Source organism: Ictalurus punctatus, chromosome 5 (assembly GCF_001660625.3).
Source record: "Ictalurus punctatus breed USDA103 chromosome 5, Coco_2.0, whole genome shotgun sequence".
NCBI classification, from domain to species: Eukaryota; Metazoa; Chordata; class Actinopteri; order Siluriformes; family Ictaluridae; genus Ictalurus; species Ictalurus punctatus.
Window position 1 is genome coordinate 8,807,014 of NC_030420.2, and position 21,959 is coordinate 8,828,972.

At 40.2% G+C, this 21,959-nt stretch overlaps 1 protein-coding gene across 3 annotated transcripts in view; it reads right to left on the reverse strand.

Annotated features, from left to right (window-relative positions):
* The window catches only part of zgc:171572 (protein bicaudal D homolog 2), a 51,179-nt gene that overhangs the window by 13,211 nt on the left and 16,009 nt on the right, over window positions 1–21,959 (reverse strand). For 2 of the 3 annotated variants that reach the window (XM_017468200.3, XM_017468201.3), the window contains exons 2-7: window positions 18,280–18,492; window positions 6,114–6,266; window positions 5,770–5,925; window positions 4,460–4,759; window positions 2,300–2,557; window positions 1,308–2,057 (exon numbers count right to left, since the gene is read on the reverse strand). In XM_017468200.3, the coding sequence (XP_017323689.1) occupies window positions 1,308–2,057; window positions 2,300–2,557; window positions 4,460–4,759; window positions 5,770–5,925; window positions 6,114–6,266; window positions 18,280–18,492 (1,830 nt within the window). Of the gene's footprint in view, window positions 1–1,307; window positions 2,058–2,299; window positions 2,558–3,245; window positions 4,155–4,459; window positions 4,760–5,769; window positions 5,926–6,113; window positions 6,267–18,279; window positions 18,493–21,959 lie in introns of those variants that run through there. The other variant, XM_053680174.1, reaches the window with a different exon arrangement.

Consider the following 21,959-nt stretch of genomic DNA (forward strand, 5'->3'; position numbering starts at 1 on the left):
CCTCTCATCCTAAAGAATAAACAAGTAGCTACAGTAGCTGGATAGTCTTGATTTGGCCTCATCATGTAATTTGATAGTGGTGGGTTTGACAAACCTTTCAAAAAACCATTAGCCAAGGTTGTTAATTTACCACAATTACCGCTTCTGTGGCCTAATAATTTGCATATCAGACATGATACTATATGTTCAAACATCGGGTGACATCACAAACTGAGCGCTCATGTAACTTTTTTTTTTTAATGATTCTTTTACAGGACTTCAGAGAGTTGTAATATAAACCGTTTGTGAAAGGATGTCAACATGAACATTAGTGCTGTGCAGTACAAGAGTGCTGTGAATCGTTCATTTAAATTGAACTAAAATAAAGCTCAAACATTATGTGGAATGTCGAAATGTCTTCCCAACTACTTTTTATGACTGGCTTTACTGAGAGCCTGTGTGATGGAACAGCAGAAGATCACAGCAGCTTCAAAGAGTCAGACTCCCAGCCTGCCCTGTAGGTTCTGCACATCCACTAATGCTTTTATCTTTATACATACAGAGAACAGAAGGGTCAACTGTCAGCAAAATGATGCCGTGAGGAGTCTGCTGAACAGGTTTTTAGTATACTTAGTACTTTAAGTACCCCCTGCATTTTACCACGCCCAAAGCCTAAAGTCTTCCATCCAAAAATGGCCCAATTTTTACTTTTGTTTAAAATGGCAACCCACAGTGATCCAAGTCATTACATTCATTTCTTATGAATAAAAATGGCCATGTTTATATATTAGCCTGCTTGATTGACCACTTCCATTGATTGGGATTCATTAAAACTTCAATTTCTCAAATTGCTGAAGACCTGAAAATAATGTAAACTTAAATTTACATTACAGGAAGAATGACAATTTTAATGAATTTTAATTTAAAAAAAAGTGTTCTGCGAGTGGAAAGTTCAGGAATAAAATCGCCAAAGTATTATTCTCACATATCAGGAGTCTAATATTTGAATAGTTGGATTAGGTTAATAAAATAAACCTGTTTATAATGAGGCTCTCCATAAAAATGTTTCAATTACAGTCAAAGGGGAACCCCTGCAATGAATTAAGTGAGAACTTTGCTTAACAAATAAGTAAACACTCAGCCATATTAACCCATTGATAATGGTTTGTTTAATTCACTAACATTCTGCCAAAGGTTCTAGCTCTGTGTTCTAGCACATTACCACAACTAGCCTCGTCATTCCGTTAAGAACACGTGGTGGTGCGAGCAACTGAATATCGATTATGTGTTAAATCAGTAGTCGTTTTGAAACTAGCCTGAATACTAACCTGCTTGTTGGCTTTGAGGACGGTTCTCAGGGTGGCGATCTGCTCTCTCTTGGTGCTGAGAAGAGACTTGAGCTTAAGGATCTCTTCCACACTGGCCTCGTGGTCACGGTCAGTGGTGGGACCAAGCTCGGCAGAGGCCAAGCGTTGGCGAGACAGCTCTGTGCTGCGGTCCACGGCCAGTTGCAGGTGTCTGATCTGGTCACGGATGATGGCCACTAAGTTGTAGATGTTCATTGGTTCCTTGCGTGGGTCAGCCACTGGGGAAGAGACAGGGGACGGAGAATCTGCTTCGGGGGTGGGGAAGAGGCCGCGCGTCAGCAGGATGGGTGAACGACGGCCACGGCCCTCAGGGCTGCCCCGATTGTTGCTGTTGGTGCCAGTGTTGGCTTTGCCCTCACGGTAGAAGTCGAGCATGACACGGCTGGGCGTCTCATTGTTGCACATGCAAACATGGTGGTAAAGGTTGGCGAGCTCCTCACTGAATGTAGCCAGCTCGTCTTGTGCCACGCTCAGGCTTCCCTGGCTCTCACCGGCTGCCTCACTGGCCCGGCGTAACTCTTTCTCCATCCGTGCCAGCTGTTCTCGCTCGGCACGGCTGCTGCACTCCAGGGTGCTAAGCTCGGAGCGCAGCGACGCCACCTGGCTCTCCAAACGGCTACGCTCCTCCTCAAGCTCTGACCGGCAAGCAGAGTATTCAGACTTCAGAGTTTTCAGTTCCTCTTTCAGGTGACCCGCCTCGGAAACAGCAACCTAGTTTAACAGGTTGCAAATGTATAGGGTTAAACAAATGTTTTTCATTGTACATTACTCATTTTGTAATTTTGTCCAGAACCATTTTACTATATGAATTTGATCCAGCAATGTTTGCCCATAAACTCATTCGGTAGCCATAATCATAAAACATAGCATGCTTGTCCATAATGGTGTGCCAAAAACAAATACCATCAAATGACACAGGCACTGCACTCAATGCTACAAGGTTCTAGTCTCACCTTGTACTTGCACTCCAGGATCTCAGGCCCGTTGATGTCCACCTCATAGTAGTCGCTGTCTTCATTGCTGTCACGTTCCTTCTCGTTGTCCAAGGCCGACTGGCGCTCCTTGCTAGCGTGAAGCTTGCGCATGGCATTCAGATTCTCAGTGAGGCGGCTCACCTTCTCGTGCTCCTCTGACAGAGCCCCGTGGGCCTGCTCCAGCTGCTTTTGTGAATCCTGCAGTGTTGACAGCAACGTCACCTTCTCCCGCTCCACCTGACCGATCAAGACAAGATGTGGTCAGATGGTGAACATTTAATGTTTTTTTTTTTGGCTTCATTAGATGAAAATTAAAAATCAAAATCTACAGTAATATTTCCTTGCCTTAAACTGCCTCAGAGGAACTACAAAATGGCTGTGCTCTCATCATGACTTGCATTTACATACATCAGGTTAATTTTTTTTTTCAGTTTAAAGCAAAATATGAAGTATTTCAGATCAGTATGTTGGCAGATCTTTGTTTGTGTTGAGGTCTGGCTCTGCCACGAGCATGTGCTTGTACAGGTACTAAGGTTGCAGGTAGATTGGATTGCTTTGTTCACCCGATATACACTTTAGGTTTTCTACATTTAACAGTCCATACAGGAGTTTGAGGAGTTTCTTTGTGATTGCTGTGGCCAAAAATGCTTGAATTTGCTGCGGCGTTTTTTTTTTTTCAAAACTTGCGATGCTACTTGGAATTTTTTGTGCTTTTTTCTGCTTTTTTGCAGAAAACTACTCGAATTGGGGCAATTGCAAATTGCACGACATTGTTTTGCACATTCTTTCGAAGTGATGTTTGTAGGTAAATAAGACCTTTCAGTTGCATTCATGTTTAATGCACGTGAATCTTAGAAGGCTTTGGCTGAATATGTTTTGTGATGATGTCACCTGACGCGTCTTATTCCAAACCTGTGGAATATCTTGAAAAATTGCAAGCTCCCAGGAATATTGCAGCGTTTCCTGGAATATCCTGGAGCGATTGATTTAAAAGGTTTTGGTTTAGGATTTTTGTTTCTGATACTAAAAGACATGATGATTTTGGTGGCATTAAATATTCTATTCCACATGCACACTCCTATACACAATGGTGTGTGTGTAGGGACTCTTGGGTTACTGAGCAGAACAAAATGCAGCATGAAACTATTTTAGAAAGGATCATGTTTTATTCTTGAGTGTCAAAATTATTACTCACCTTCATTAATATTTCAAGGAGGTAATATGATCCAACCCCCCCCCCCCTTCCCCCCAAAGGTCTTATGTGCCTCGATTAAATTCAAATTTGTTTATTATTATATGAATGAAGTACTACTCTGCTGCAAACAAAAGGTCCAACATTTTTCATTGTGTATGTGATCACGTTCTACTGGGAAACTGATGTTACTGTAATGTGCTTGTCCATTCCTACATTAACATGTCCTGACGTAACATCACTCTCAACTTTGAGCTATTATACTCTCCCAGGGGCGGCTGTGTTGTACCGGCTAGTCTTAAATCTTTGAGATTGATCAGTTGGTGTCCGACCGAGAGCGATGTGGAGATGACAGTGAGTGCATAACAAGGACAAGTATCAGATTACTATTGTGCTGATCATTCTTCTATACCGACTAGCAGCGATTTAATGTGCTCAAACAGACCAAGATATGTCTTTAAAAATGCTTTCAGTGTGTTAGCAACAGTGTGCTGTCTGACACACACACTCTTGAAATGAACACACACAATGTGCCTCAGTTTCCATGGGGATGGCCTTCCAGGTCAAAGTTTATGGGTTGATTTCCAAACAGATGGCAGAGCTCACTGCACCAAAAGAAGGGTGGGGCCAGGGAATCTCCTCCTAAGCTCCACAGATAGGATTTAATCAGCATAGCTGTCAGCCAATGACAAAAGAGCTTTTATCATACTCAGGGCACACTAATAGATGCTTGTTTTGATCTTCATGATTCTTAATGAAAATTGCACTCTTCTAAACTTGGACATAAAAATTATAGTATTTATTTTAAACTAAAATGGAAAATAAGGGAATCATGCGTGCACTATTATATGTAGTGACTGAAGCACCATAAATTCTTAACGTTTGGTGTCTATACAGTGTACGGTTTGTCTGATGAGGTCTGCCCACAGCTCAGCATGGTGTAATACCTGCACAAGTTGTTGTTTAAGCTTCTGGATTTCATAGATGTTTAGTTCACTCAGCAAGTCGTCCACAAGGCTGGGGGCCGGATGGAACAGCTGGTCCTTTTTGGGCGTGGACATCCGGTTATCTTCGGCATTAGGGATCTTGTCAAAGCCGTTTTCATAGCCATGTATCGGGTCGTCGTTGTTGGGTTCGATCATCACATCTTCGCTGAACTTCAACCCATCCAGAGAGATGCTTAAGGAATTGTGGTACATGGAGTCCCCGATGTTCATGTACTGGGACAGTTCCTTCCTCATAGCCGCCTGTATCAAGAAATAAGATGTAATACATGATAACAGGCAATATGTAAGCAATACAGCCAACATGTTTGAAACAAATATCAATTCACATAAGCATATCTAAAACATTATTAATGACTGCATCAAATTAGATAAGGGTGAAATCCATAAATGAAATATTTTCAATGCAGAATTTGGGACAGATTCCTGATTCTGCACTTGACCAGTAGTTAAAAAAAAAAAATAATCATCTTAAAATCTTAATATTTTAAAGCAATGATCACCAGCCCTCTTCCTTGAGATGTACCTTCCTACAGGTTTCATCTCCAACCAAAACCTAATACACCTGTTTTAGCTGATCTAAGAAGAACTTCTTAAGGCAATGATAAATGATGGTGAGGTGGACACGATTATGGTTGGAGCAAAAGTCTTCAGGGAGGCAGCTCTCCAGGAACAGGGTTAGTGACCACTGTCTCGAAGTATGCCATACTGATCTATCTGAATAAACTGTATAAATCTGAAGGGAGCAATTGGTTGCTGGATATAAGCTCCTACGACACAAAATTAGCTTCTTAATGTACAATGCCAATAGATGGATGAATGTAAATCCAAGCAGAACACAACACTGACACGCCCACATTCCAGAGTGACAACTGTAGGGTACATAGAGCCGAATCTGTGTGACTTGCCCGATGAGCATGAAGCAACACTGGGCACACTTGTGACAACTTGTGGGATTCTTTAAAATAGCAGGTGGAAGGAAAAACAGGCCATGAACTTTAGCTGACCAGCACCCTGTTAGAGAAAGAGTGGGCTAGAACTGACAGGACCCATCTCGAGATGCTGGTGGAATCTTTACCTAACAGGACTGGGAATGTTATTAAGGGGAGGTGTAATCAAATATGGGTGAAGAAATGACAGCAGCCAGGACATGAATGTATTTTAGATGGCAATTGGACTAAATCAGCGTATTCCATATCTTGTATTGTATATGTTTTTGCATTGTTGTGTGTGTTGTCTGTTGCAGCTCTTGCCTTCTGCTCCCTCTCAGTCTTGATGGTTTCCAGAGCTTCTCCCAGCTGTCTCTCGGCTATCTCCTTCAGGCGGACGGCATCCTCCAACTGGCTGTTCAGGAACTGCGTGTCCTCCTCCAGGCGACGAATCTCATGCTTCAGGCCCTCAAACTCCACCTACAAGAGACAAGCGGTATTGGCAAATCAAACATTTTTGATACTCTTTATTGGAGCTCAAGCCTATACATGTTATGACTCATTGTAATTAATGACGAGTTGAATTCAGTCATTTATGCACACCGACTGCCAATTCATTAGAGCAATTCCATATTTATTAGCCAAGATTGACACCTTGAAGAGGTTACCTGGCTCTGTTTGAGCACAGACACGTGTTTCTGCAGTGCAATGTTTTCCTCCTCCAACTCGCTGTAGTCCTGTAGCAAACGAGCCTCGCGGAATTTGTACTCCTTGATGTCATCACGGAGTCGGGACCTCTGCAGCTCCACCACCTGACTGTTCTATGGGACAAAAACGAAAGGCAGTTTGAGTGTTCACGTGTGGCAGAGAGTGAAAGAGGTTGATTTTCAGTCGTCATGGAAACCACACATTTCATGATCGCCCTTTTGATGGCCAAGCTGACACAGATGGTCAATGTGTGAGCAATGTATGTGTGTATGAGAGGGGGAAACAGATGGTGATTACTTGAAAATCAGTAAGCAGATAAAATCAGTTAATCCAGAATGACCGATATAACAACACAGGTATCAAATCCATGTAGGTAAAAAGAAAAGAAACTCCTGATGAGAGCCCTCTGGAGTTCACGTGTTTATATTTCTTCTATTCTCCTCCATCATGTGATCAAACATACATACATACGTTATATACCTGCATAGCGATTTACAAGGGTATTCAACTAAAAATTGAAGGTCCAATTACGTACATTTTCTCGCTTACAAAAGGTCTGGATAAGCAACTAACATGACTGAATGATGAAAATGGTTACCTTTTAATGCTTTACCATGAATGATTAGTCCAGGGCTATAAATAAGACTCACCTATTCAAAGTAGTAATGCTCTGTTTTGGACTGGTGCTTCATGTTAACACTTTTGACTAGCACCCCAGACTCAGATGAGGTACACTGATTTCTGCATTTTTAAGTCATCACTTCACTAATCAAACCAGAGAGGGTAAATGAAATTAACCCATAGGAAAATATGTGAAACTTATTCCTTTTCTGTGAAAATCACAGCTGAAGAATGTTTGGAAAACTAAAGTTGATCAACTAGGCCTTTCACGATAAGCATTTTTATTGGACGATGTATTGTAGAGAAATTATTGTTATAAACAATAGTCTCATTTTAAGACCATTTTACTCCACCGAGATAATGATAATATAATGGCAGTTTTTGCCTTGTGACGAAGAGATCCTTTAAATTCAGTCAATATTTTGTCATATTGATACATTTTAGCGAATATTACTCTGACTAAAATGGTATTGAATAGCAGTGAACAACACTTTAGTTGACGAGAAAATGCTAAAAATGAAACCAAATATTTAAACCATTTTTGTGTGTATATATATATATATATATATATATATATATATATATATATATATATATATATACACACAAACACACACACACACATATACATATTATATATACATATATATATATATATATATATATATATATATATATATATATATACACATACACATATATATATATATATATATATATATATATATATATATATATATATATATATATATATATATATATATATACACATACATACATACATATATATATATATGTATATGTGTGTGTGTATATATATATCAAATCTCAGTGCATGAATGGCAAGGCTGAAAACCACTTCTGAATGCGTGCAATTCAACATTTCAAGTAGTTTTTGGACAAAGCAGCTGTCGTGTTCTCCCGGCCAAAGAGGAAAAGGACCATCTAAGCTGTTATCAGCGTCAGGTCCAAAAGCCATGGTATGGGGGTGTGTCAGTGTCCATGGCATGGGTAACCTGCACATCTGTGAGGGCACCATTAATGCAGAAAGATATGTACACATTTTGGAGCAACAAATTCTGCCATCCAGAGCAGAACACCACCAAACCACATTCTGCCCGGATTACAAGCGCATAGTTGCGTAAGCAGAGAGTGCGGGTGCTAGAATGACCTGCCTGCAGTCCTGATCTGTCTCCGATTGAGAACGTGTGGCGCATTAAGAAGCGCAAAATAAGGCAACGAAGGCCAGGGTAGAAAAAGGAAGCTATCGATGGCTGCAACCAGATTTCTGAGAAGGCAGGTTGTGAAAAACCCTAAAGAGACTGCCAAAGACCCTTCAGCAAGACTTGGTAGCAACAGGTACTGAGGTTTCAGTGAGCACAGTATGGTGCGTACTAAACGAAGAAGGTGTCCATGCCAGAACTCCAAGAGATACACCACTACTGACCCAAAAGCACAAGAAAATTCAGGAGCAACTGAAACAAAATTGGAACTTTTTACCACGATGGTTCAGTGGTATGTCTGGAGAAAGAAGAATGAAGAAAGAACACAGTCGAGCATGGTGGTGGCTCGGTGATGCTCTGGGGCTGCTTTGCATCCTCTGGGATTGGAAAGCTGCAGCATGTGGAAGGCAAGATGGTTTCATTGAAGTATCGGGAAATCCTAGGAGAAAACGTCATGCCGTCTGTGAGGAAGCTGAAGCTTGGGCCTCATTGGACCTTCCAACAAGCATACCTCAAATTCCACCAAGGCTTGGCAGCAGAAGTTGTCCTGGAAGATCCTACAGGGCCTTCAGTCACCTGACTTGAACCCCATAGAAAATCTCTGGTGGGATTTGAAGAACGTGGTTGCAGCACGCAAACCCAAGAATATTACTGAACTGGAGGCCATTGCTCATTAGGACTGGGCTAAGATTCCTCAGGAACGCTGCCAGAAGCTGGTGTCTGGCTTTGCATCTCGTTTGCAGCAAGTCACCACAGGAAAAGGGTGTCTACCAAGTACTAAAGATGCTTGCCATAAAGGGGTTGAATAATTTTGAAACTGGAGAAAATCATTATAAGTTGCATTTTCAGTTGAATTTGGGGAAACCACTTGAAGCATTCGTTGTGTTGAACTATTTCAATTGCTTTTGCTCGATGTTTCATTGCAAACAGCTGAAAGTCTGTATATTTTGACAATAAACCTGATTTGCAATGGGGGTTGAATAATTTTAATTGCAACTATATATTTTCAAAAATAAATTAAATTCACAAAGTAAAACATCAAATAATGTGTTAATACTGTGTTTTCAATATAGTACAGTGTGAACTGAATTTTCAAATGACTTCGTTTTATTGCATTTTCCATACTGTTTCGGAATTGGGGTTGTACATCTGGGCTGCAGTCGACCAGCTGACGAACCATGCTGTATTACTTTGTGACATTTATTCTTTCCTCCTTTGCTCTAGTGCACCTCTTCATTCATAGACCGTCTGACCTTTTAAGCTTTCATTTGTCATGTTACCTCTTTTTCCTTATCCCACTCTCCATCTCTCTTTTCTCCATCACACCTCCTTATCAGACAGGGGATATATCCAAACGTGGGAGGTATTTTCTTGCATCATATTCAGATGTCTCAGACACCAAGCTACACATCAGCTCAAGTTCTAGGCAGCCCTGCCCATTTCTACTAAGCTGGTGTAATCCCAGCTATTTTACAGTCGTCATGACGTTGGGTAAATTCACCAATTGGAGACTTCCAAATAAGACAGGGAGGGAATTAGAGCTGGTGGGATCTGGAGACTGCCATTCGGCAAGAAGTCACCCAACACGTGAGCACCAATCTCAGGGACATTAGTCTAGCCTAAGAATATAAAACATTTTCTTTTTTTCTGGTTGTGTTAGCAAATTGAATAAATAATAAGCTTGAATTGACTATTGGGATTGATTAATTTAAGCTCATAAATGATAGGAAACATAGATTACTGGAAACCATAACAGGAAAGAGATATATAATATATCTCTCTGAAAAAAAAAAGAAGAAAAAAAGTCCAGTGATCCCAGCTCTTTAAATATTTAATTCTGTCCGGTTATTTTAGGAACACTGTTTCAATAGCTTAGTCTCTTTAGAACACGATCATGATCTCAAATTTTTTTGGAAAGTACACAATTTTTTACAAGGTTCTTGACATTGAAAGAGCCATAAAATACGAGTCTCAGGCTTGTGAAGTGATTAAACACAGACTACATAGCTAGTTCATTAAATTGAATGCTTTTTGTTTGGTCTTGGTTGAGGGTACAAGTGAGAGAAAGATTGGGCAAGAGAGAAAAAAAAAAAAGAAATATGGAGCGGTCACTCCGCTTGACAAAGAGTTTCATGGTATGGGACTCATGATGGGCAAAAACATAACATCAGTATTACTGCACATTTTCTCTGCAAGTCACAATAATATCGAACTGCTCTTTATCTCTTAGCTCCTTTTGTTCAAGCCCAGATATGGTTGGTTCCCACTGGTGTTCCTTAATAAATATTTAACACCAATTAAAATGAACCACAGCTTCACCCAGACCAATCAGGATGCAAAGCAGGGCCATGACCTCACAACCTGGGTCCTATTCAAGAGTAAAGGCCCAAAGGAATTGTGGATATGGCTGGCTACATTTGTACAAGATGGAGGAGAGATAACTTGATAACGAGTGAGAGCTGCCATTTCCTGGCAAAAAGCAAAGGTCGTCACCTTAGTAACGATATGATTGGAGGCATATAGGCATGTAAGTAAAAGATGAATGATAATTGCACAGGCAAGTGACCGGGACCTATCTAGAGGCAGGCGCATACAGGACTGTGTGGTTGTAATTTAGACCTCGAATCTTGGGGGTTCCACATTAGCATAACACATTTAGGAAAGAAAAATCACAAGACCCCTTGCTGGGTCTATTTTTTTTTTTAATACATTACCATTTTCAAACATGCAGTGTTGTATATCTCTCTGCACATCTTTGATGGGCATGATGACTGAGGCTGTGGTTTAGGATTACTTTTATATTTGACAGCACCAGCAGCAGCTCATGACCATAGATTTCATTTGGACAGGGTATTAAAAACAACGTGGCTGCAAACAAAATTAAGTCAAGAGGCTATCACACTTGACTTGTACTATAGGGTACTCTCGAGTGATTATTAAAAAAAAATTTTCATAGAGTAACCCCATAATAGGCAATTGAAAGTCCACAACATGGAGTCATCAGGCATCCAGTCTAGCAGCTGGTTTTATGTTCGTTTTAAACATACCTATGTTCAAAGTTGTGTGCGATAGAGCAGGTGTGTTTCCTGTCCCCATTAACCAGGGTTTCCAGGTTTTAGCAAAATTTCCAGCCCAGCTACATCTCAAAAACCACACAAAAGACCTGAAACTAGCACACAAAAAAAATTATCTGGGCACTGGAAAAGGGAAACATTTTTCTTCGTTCTCTTAGCCTTTGCATGGAAAACAAGGGCACCGTAGTGCATGTGCATTTCTGATGTACAGACTTTAGCCACTTCATAATCCCTTTCTTTCTTCCAATCTTTGGAATATCTTACAATAGAAATGGTTCCACATCATGGACACACTGTCTCCATTATTTGCTATAAAACAAGATCCTGGCGGCCATGGAACATTTTTAAACTGTCCCAATTTGTTAAACTGTCACTGACTGTCCTGTCTTCTGCTTCTCCCTTAAGTATGGAGCAGACGGATTCCTGCCCCAACACACTTCTATTATTGAGCGGTGCAGTCAGTGGCGGCTTTCATGCGGTTTGCATTTTTCAGAAATGTGTTTAAGTACCCCCGGTACTAGGACTTTGAAACAGCAAACAATTTAAATAATATGCATGACTTCCAACTAGCTACATACTTTAGCCATAACAAGTGCCGGAGAAACTGCTGCTGAATTTCTAAGTTGGGTTGATCTGGTCCAAACGCCTTTATGCTTTTTTCTTCATTTGAGCGCGTTGTGAGAGGGTTTTATTTATTTATTTATTTTTTTGTAAAGATAAAACCAAGTTTTCTTTCTTCTGGAAGAAATGTTGCACCCACTTCTACGTTGTTAAAATTCTCTTGCAGTAGCGAGTAAGAGAGTCGTTGAGAACGGTCCAATCACATGAGGTCAAAAAATAGAAAAACCAATATCGACTCGCTAACGACAAAAGTGGGAGTGTCTGGGGTGCAACGAGCTGCGCCCCGAGGACAATCAAGCCAATTAGAGAGCAGCCTCGAGTCACCTGCTTTTCAAACGTTCAAGGACCTACATACACACTCATTTGGCCAGCACCCTGCACACAGATATGATCGAAATACAATTTAGATTTTTTAATAAATGCTAACATGTTTACCAGATGAATAGTACGTCAAAAGAATTTTATTTCATAATTATTTTGCAATATCTATTTAACTTATGTTTAAGCAGCCTCCTTCTCTGGATAATTTGACGGGGGCAGCACCCCAGCGCCCCCTATTGACTAGCCGCCACAGGTTGCTGTTCCTATTTTCTACCTTTAAGTGCAATAACATAGTGGAGCTAAAACGATCGCATCTAGAAAGGCGAGCAAATCAATGGAACATCATACATTTTTGGTTGACTGTGCAAAGTAACAGCAATACTCTAGTATGCAATTTATGTGAAGGGACAAATGTTTCCATGGTATGTTAATTCCCTAAAATGGGGACTTTCAGTCAGTAACAGCATCCAGGTTGCGCTCTTTTATATCATGACATTCAGTGGGAGTGCTATGAGAGAAAGCATTGGCTATACACTTGTAAAAAGCCACCATTTATAACTCAACTGTTTTTTTAATCATCTGCAGGTGTTCTATGGTCAAGGTTTTAGAGATTTCCTTTAGTTTCATGCAGTCATCTGACTGCAATTTAAATCTAATCATAATAATAATTCAATATAATAAGAATTCTGTGCTGTGTGTTTCCACATCACAAAATTATTGGGTCTTCCAGGCAAAATGAGACAGAGATTACAGATATGACAGAACAACCATAACACCCCTCCCCCATCTCTCCCTAGCGCTTTCCCTGTCTCTCTCTTTCCTTCTCTCCTTCCCTCTGGCTCTGTGACTCACACCATCCCCCATCGCTTGCCTCCTGTCCATCGATTTAACACATTTTTCCTTTGACCTGGTTTCTATCACTCCTCCCTCTCAGTCTCTTTCTTGCCATCTCTCCATCTCTGTCTCAGCTGTGTCTTCTACCTAGGGGTTGCTTTGAAGAAAAGAAAAGAAAAGGGAAAAAAAAAAAAAAAAAAAAAAAAGTGTTAATAATACTGCCTCCAGGTCATGAATTCTCTCTAGCGGATACCTGCAATCACCGAGGAACACATGCACACGCCTGTACACGCAACAGTCGTCACTGCAGCAGCTCGAAAATATAAAATATTTTTTAAAATACAGGCAGGCCTTCATGTGTAGTCAGAAGGAAATGCTGAACCTGGACAGACTAATTTAGCACCCACTGTTTTGTTTCAACATAAAACAGAAAGAATAACAAAGCATGTTGAAGGAGAGAGTGAAAGTAATTTGCTTGGATTGGTGTGTGAGAGATGGACGGAGAAGTTTGCTGTTATAAACTCCTGATGGACGCTGATGCTGTAATACGACCTGAAGGTCATGACAAGATTCAGCCCTGCAGCTGAATGAGATTCAGTTAAGACAGCTAAGCTCTGTGTGTGTCTGTCGCTACGGTTGGTGTGTATTTAGATGCAAGCCAAGCACATACATATCTCTAGGGATGTACATATGATTCTGTAAAAATAACCGTTTTTATCTGCACGTGTCTGTACTTTATATCTATCTATATACACACACATTATTTTTATATATTTATATATATATATATATATATATATATATATATATATATATATATATATATATATATATATATATACACACACACACACACACACATATACACACACATACACACACACACATATATATATATATATATATATATATATATATATTATATATACACACACACACATACACACACGCACTTACATGGCAAAAAAAAAAAATGAAAACATCTCTCACATTCAACTGATTTTATTTCCAATAAATTTCTTAATATGTATAAATATTTCTATTAAGATAAAATATTCAACAACTGAGACATAAACTGAACAAGTTTCACTGACGTTTGGCATCTTTGACGTTATCAGGGAGTTAATGGTACATCGCTATACCATGCGTGTACGCCTTGGATGTGCTGTGCTGCAAATTTCTATAAACAATTGGATGGAAATTCTATTGCTAAAGAATAAATCTAAAGAATAAATCTTTGTGCTTGTGCACATTAGCAGCCCATTAGGTTCAGAGTTACAACGGGTGCACTGATTCAGCTCTGAAAGCTACGCAGTCATTGAGCGCAGCCTTTAATTATTGCCGCGATGTCAAAGTCTTTGAACCACTGTACATGAATGAAAGATAAACCAGCATTCAGTGACAGAGCTCATGTGTATGTATATACATTTAACCAAAGCTAGGCTGGATTAAGTCTTGTGTCTCTTTTTAAATGGGACCTGTAGAAATAACAGTTATTTTAAGGTCTTCTTCCTCCTACACATGCGCGCGCACACACACACACACACACACACACACTAACATACACACAGACTCCACTGTATCTGCCTTAAAGGAATATTTTATCCATCCTATATTAATAACAGCATGATGCTAATAGGAACTGGTTCATTATCCTTCTCTTATTAGAAATCAAAATTAGAATTTTGAGTGGAAGTTTTCCTTAATTAACTGCTTTAGTGTGATAAACTAAATTCCAGATTAAAATTTAAATAATTAATTCAAAAGACCCAAATAATTGCAAAAAAAAAAATATTTTTGCCGTTAAACTAGCTTCATCCATTTTTCTTTGTTTGTTTCTTTCTCTCCTGCTCTATGGCAGATTTAAGAAAAGCCTTTCGCGCACACACACTTACTGTGCTAGGATATGCAGAAAATTTACACCCACCTCTCTCCCTCTCTCTCTCACCTCCCACCAGCCAACCAATTAGCCTTCTTTTTATAACGGCCTCCTGGCAACAAGTCAAGCTGTGTGCAAGTTTTTGGTGTGGCTGGCAGCTCACGGGTATGAGAGTAAATTTAAGCATAATTAAATACCTGACAAAGTAAAATCATCATTAATTATAAAAGTCCATGGTCCAGTAGCTACAATTCACTCTAAAATCAATAGTGATGTTTGTTTCTGATGACTGTTTTAACCAGTACTAATTTACTTACCTAGCTAGAGGTTTAACTTTAATGCAGCAGTTTTAGGTGCTTATAATCTTACAGGACTATCCGAGCTAAAACCGAACACCACAGGCCTTTACATGTTGAATCATTTTCAATAACAGCAGCTCTGGCTGAAAGCTTAATATAAATGCGCTCTTTCCAAACTTTATCATTTCTCATACAGGGACTTAAAATGGTCAAAAAATAAATGATTAAATGCTGATTTGGTGACGTTTTCTGTGAGGAGATGTTTACTTAGCATTGATGGAGGAGTCTCCAGTGTCAGAGCTTCCTAACAGTCAGAGGTAATATTGCACTTTTAGGTTTTCTGACACGGGAACACAGAATGAAGGGGTTTCCAGTTTCTAGGTAACATGACAAGCTGCATGTCTTTTGTCTTATTAACTTCAAGGGAAATTAATTAATAGATATATAGATAAGTCTGGTGAGGGAAGGACTTTATACAAGATGAATGACAACAGGACGTACCTTGCTTGGCTTAGGTGACTAAGTAAATACAAATTTGCTGACAGAGGAATAAAACGCTTCACAATGTGCCGTCATATAAAACGTATCTGTCAGGTTCCAATATGAAAATTCATCCGAAAATAAAACTTGCAGTGCAAATGATCTGCGATCTGCTTTTAAAAATTACCCCACGCTATCTTACAGACAATGCTCAGAGACGTCTACAGAGGATACATAATCTTTTTAATGAGTTATAAAATCTTGTTTATTACCTACTTATCAATTGATATTGATGGGAAAAGCTAATTGTGTTCAACATTAGATCAAACTGTCTCAGGATTTGAAGCACTTTAAATGTAATCCTCAAATAGGGATCACACTACCAAAGTATTGCCAAGCTAAGATACAGTCCCCTCTGAAACTATTGGAACAGCAAGGCCAATTCGTTTGTTTTTGCTGTAGACTGAAGACGTTTGGGTTTGAGATCAAAAGATGAATATGAGAAGAGTTTAGAATTTCAGATTTTATTTCCTGGTATTTATATGTAGATGTGTTGAACAACATAGAACGTAGCACAATTTGTAACAGACCACCCAATTTGTAGGCGAGCACAAATATTGGAAAATGTGACTGACAGGTGTTTCTTGATAACCGGATGTTTAACTCTGAAGATATACTCTTGGTTTTTACCTTCAGTTTCATCTGTGAAAACTGCATTTGCTGTTAAAAAGGATAAGCCAACATGAAGACCAGAGAGCTGTCTATGGGAGAAAAGCAAGACATTTTGAAGCTGAGAAAAGAGGGAAAATCATTCAGAGGCATTGCACAAACATTGTGCATAACCAATACAACAATTTGGAATGACCTGAAAAAGAAAGAAACCTCTGGTGTACAACAAACACCGAATGGGTCAGCCAAGGAAAACAACAGCAGCAGCTGATGACTGAAGAGCTGTGAGGAAAAACCCCAAAACAACCTCTACAGGGTAAAGGTATCACAATTTACCGCTTGAAGAAGACTTCGAAAGCAGAAATGTAGAGACCATTCCACAAGATGCAAACCAATCATCAGCAGTAAGACGTATAGTAAATACCAGGGAATAAAAGCTGAACTCCTAAACTTTCATCTCATATGCATCTTTCCGATCTCTAACCTATCTTTTGTCTTTGGTGTATAGCACAACCAAATGAATTGGCCTTGCCATTCCAATAGTTTCGGAAGGGATCTGTATCTAAACTTTAAATCACTGATATCTGTTTATCCACACAGAATCTTATCATTTCAATGTCTTGTGATCCATCTCCTCCTCCTACAAGCAGATCCATGTTAGACTTCAATCAGTCGTGCATGTGGAAACATGCAGCGTGCGTTCAGGGGCTGAAGAGGAATGACCGCCCTGCACGTACTATACCACGGCACTACTCCTTTAAATGTCTACGCCTCTAAATCCGACTCCGAGCCTGTAAAGGAGTAAAGCCCATGGAGTAAAGTCTGAGCTACACATCTGATCTGTCACCTGAGTAGTCACATCTGTTACGAGGAACATGAAGGGATGAAGTAGAACCATATATATATATATATATATATATATATATATATATATATATATATATATATATATATATATATATATATATATATTTGAATAGGTCTAAACGTAGGCTGACAGAAATGTTAAAGAAAGTCGATCAGTTTGATCACTTCTGATAGTTAAACCGCAACTGCTGCTGAATCTGAGCAGCATACTGAAGGCAAATCACATACTTCTCTAAAGTCGCGACTCTAAGGAAGGAGCGATTTGCGGCCTTGTATGGACATGATGTGGTTTTGTTTTTTGTTGTTTTTTAAATGAGAAGCAAGTCCCTCAACCTGACAGACAACATGATGCTTGAAATGTGATTTGTGGCCCTCATTAAGAAAACATAAAGCCTGGAAAAGGGATTTTCTTTCAAATTTTCACGGAGGATCCTTAATCCGTTAAATCCGATATGCCAGAATGAAAGAAGATTGACGATTTAATTGTGAAACAATGGCTGAATCTTTTCATTTCACATCACAAAATTGGATTTGCCCAATCTCCCTTTTTTTGTACTTTTACGGCTGAAAGCCCTTCACGATACTGACTACTAGATCCACTCAAGGGACAACTCTTTGTTCCTTAAAGACAGAGATGCACGAGAGCAAATGATGTGCTCTATTACAACAAGTTGAAAGAGTTTCAGAACACTGGGAGGTGATTAGTGAGTAATTAATTCGTGCTTGCACAAGAGCGTATATGGACGTTGGTGTGTAAGTGGATTCCACTGGTGTCAGGTCATAGAACAAAGGGCAAAGCTGGCATCATGCCTGGCATGAGAGTACGTCAGTGGTTGCCAGATCAGATACTGAGAGAGGCCATGCGGCGGCAGGACAAACCGATGGCCGCTGGGGATTCCAGAACGATGGCACTCGAATAACATTGGAGGTTATCTGGATTACAATCACTTTGACCATCTATAGCTGGTAATAACACCTGCCTATGTGCACTTAGCCACTAATTACTGCATGTCTGTCAGACATATCATACCAACAGACCATCACAGTGCAGTTGTTTCTGAAGAAATCTGTTGGGGTGAAAAGTCAAAGAATCTCATACAGCTCAGAATTCTATCATGCATTTTCATTTAGCATGCATGTTTAAAATTAATGCGCTTCACGTTCATATGAGACGTTACGCTGCTGCGACTACAGCGCGCGTGCGAGTGTGTGACCTTGCACGCAATAGTATGTCTTACCTCTCTGAGCTCCTGGGTGATGGTAGACAAGCGCTCGTTCTCCGACAGCGCGTTGGTGAGGGCGTTACGTGCCTGCCTGAGCTCGGTCTGTAGCTCCTGCACACGCTGCTCGTAGTATGCCTCCTTACATGCCGACTCCTGGAGCAGAGATTCCTCCCGACTCTCGCCATCAGCTGCCACTTTCCTCTGGTTGGAGTGAGCCTGTCCGAACGCCTGAGGAAAGAAAGCATGCTTGGTTAGGCTCCAAAGCTGCTAAGACTTTCACGCTAATACCAAGTCTCTGTGATGTATAGCCGCGCTGCATTCTGGATCTACGAGTCCAACATTTGTTGTCTCAACTATTTATATTTCTCATTAATATGACCCTGGACGTCATTGGAAAATGGTGAATGAGAAACAAAATGCGTGCTTGTTTGAATTTAGGAGCCAACAGCGAAACTGATATAAATTTTGTTTCAGATTGCTGACCCCCCTCCACCCTTTCCTACACTAGTGTAAATACACTGGCAATGTACCCCTGAGACATCAGCAAAGTACACAACCTCTTACAAAATTTCAGCACCAACCAACACATTACAAAAATTCTACATAGTCATATTTAATTGAAAGCATCAGGGTAGGGGATTCCTTAAATGGAAGCAGAAACAAGTATCTGTGTGAACCATCAGAACCTGCAGATAATCTTTTCAACCAGCGGGTAATTTCACTTGTTAGCTTACCTCCTTACACAAAGAAAAAATATCAGTTGTTGTGGTGAAATTGGGAAGGGGGGTTGGGGTTATTGGGATACGACCACTCTCAAGTGCCCCAGCTCTCACAGAGCTAAGCTGAGCTTACCGAAGAATAAATCAGATTCTAACAAACCTCCGATCTTGATTAGACCGACACAAAATCTGACCTGTGTCCTACCCCAGAACACTGCGATCGCAAACGTCCTGTAATCTAACCTCTCAGACTTGGACTGCAGCCACGAGATTGATGAAACACGTGCACGTTTTGTTCAGGTCTTGCGCAAACTTGGCCAGAATTTGGACGACTTTGCTGTGCCCTCTAATTAAGGCCCAGTCACACTAGCTGTTTATCAGCAAACATTCTTTTTTTTAAATGGACTTTTTCAGACTTCGGGCATTGAATAAATGAGAAATGATGATTCATTTTTGAAACATAACACAACCACTTTGGCTGCATTTACGTCGTGAGGGACATCGTTTTACATTGCAGCGAAAGTATTCATTTGATCAGAATCAGGAACACACAGCTATTCAGAAAAAAAATTCCAATGCTAAGCTTTCATTAGTCTCCTCCTATAAATAACAGTCTTGAGAGAAAATAAAGATGCAAATGAGATACGCGAGGACTCAACATAGCTGAAATGCTGGCCAACGACTTGCTGTCTTTTTGTCAAGATTATAATCTCAGTGTGCTAGAATACAAACTGCTAAAATAAATAAATAAATAATAATAAAAGTCAGCCATAAAATTAAAACCACTGACAGGTGAAGTGAATAACAATGATTATCTTGTTACAGTGTCAAGGGGTGGGATATATTAGGCAGGAAGTGAACAGTCAGTTCTTGAAGTTGATGTGTTGGAAACAGGAAAAATGGGCAAGTGTAAGGATCTGAGCCAAACTGCGATGGCTAGATGACTGTGTCAAAGAGGATCTCAAAAATGGCACTTCTCGTGGGGTGTTCCAGGTATGCAGTGGTCACAAATTTCCCAGATCTCAATCCGATCGAGCATCTGTGGGATGTGCTGGACAAATAAATCTGATCCACGGAGGCCCCACCTTGCAACTTACAGAACAGTGGATCTGCTGCTAATGTTTTGATACCTCAGCACACCTTCAGAGGACTTGTGGAGGCCATGACTCGATGGAGCTGTTTTGGTGGCAAAAGGGGAATCTACACAATATTAATGTCATGGCTGATCGGTGTATACTCGGCCATTTCGCTTAATCTGTATTATTGCACTTTTAGTGTGTTATGACATTGAGAACGGACAATGCTTTCTCAGAGGGCCAGCTAATTAACTTATGACATGTCCGTCCCTGCCATATGTTTACGATTAACAGATAAAGGGAAGAAAGGAGAAGAATCCGAATCACGGGAGAAAATGGTGGCTCTGTGGTGAGCTGAACAGCTTTGATGTGGGCCGCGTTTGAAGTCGCTGACGTCCACAACACAACTGACTTTTGTACAATTGTTGTACACAACAGTGAGCTTGGAAGTTTAGCTTTATAATCTCATGCGCACATGCATCTTGGATATTTATCCAGCGTTTATATCTTCTTTAAGATCACTTTTTTTTGTTTGTTTTTGCAACAGCTCAGAGCTTGACATTTGATCTAGTTTTGAAATACACAACCCAGATTCAAGTTCCACTTTCCCTCACACCATGACATTTTCAGAAAGCAACAACAATGGATTGGATGTAAGATTTAGGCCCAAAATTTAGGTGTAAGCCTACTAAATGAAAAAAAAATCATTAAGGCCACAAGACACAATCATGACGACTACTGCTTTTTAATCGCGATGGTAAATTTGGCTTCTCAGATGAATGTAAATGTACAGTATACCATAGCTAACTGAGCAGCGTTATGTACACGAGTGCTTATAATATGCTTAAAGGAATATATGATTATCATATTAAAATGGGGGGGGGCGTTGGGGAAAGCATGCATTCTGGGCAAGTGCAATATCACACTGTAGCTCGAAAAACGGATGTATAATTAAGTCCGAATTGTGATTCAATAGTGAATAAAACAATTATGATGATCATTTTAGCTGTAATGCTTGACCATCTAACATCTTGACTAAGGAAGAGATAAAGCAAGGAGGGAATGAAAGAGTTAACAGCTCACTATTGAGCAGCCTCTGCATTGCAGCTCCGATATTCTGCATAGGAGAGTCTCCTCTCTTTCCCTCACATGCATACACACACACACACACACACACACACACACAATGTACACAGCGCTACAGTAATGAAATACTGCATGGGCATGTTTAAGCCTGAAGCAGAAGACCTTTCCAGGAAGTCTATCCACTGCGCCTGTTCCAGCATGCTCTGTGCATAACTCATTCCACACAGGACTTTGCTCCTGGACGTTGATACACTGCTGTGTGTTATGATTTATTCAATTATGATTGATTTGCTAGAGATAACAACTTTCCAGAAATTGTTTCGACGTCAGAGGCCATGCTAACCGACAGCACGGATCATCGAATTCTGACAACGTGGTCAATTTAGGAAATAAATACATTATATAGCTGAGAAGCCTGCCCTGTTAGTGCTACTTACGTAAAACGAAAGATGAAGGTCGGCATGTCTGCATGTGCAGGAGAACGTGCGTGTGTGTGTGTGTGTGTGTGGTTTACCTCCCTCACACGTCTTTGCCTCACATGGAACACTGGCATTCTCTCCTTCACCCTTTTACACGTACGTCCGCAAGTCAAATCCATTCGATTTGTTCGAAAGCAAGCATTTTTCACTAAACAGCACATTAGCAGCAGAGTCAAGCCGAGAAAATCTTGATGAGGCAATATTCATTACCCCATGCAGTTACTGTTCACTTTAATAGGAACACCTGTACATTCATGCAATTATCCAATGAGCCAATACTGTGACAGCAGCAATGCATCAAAAAATCACACACACGCAGGTCGAGAGCGTCAGTT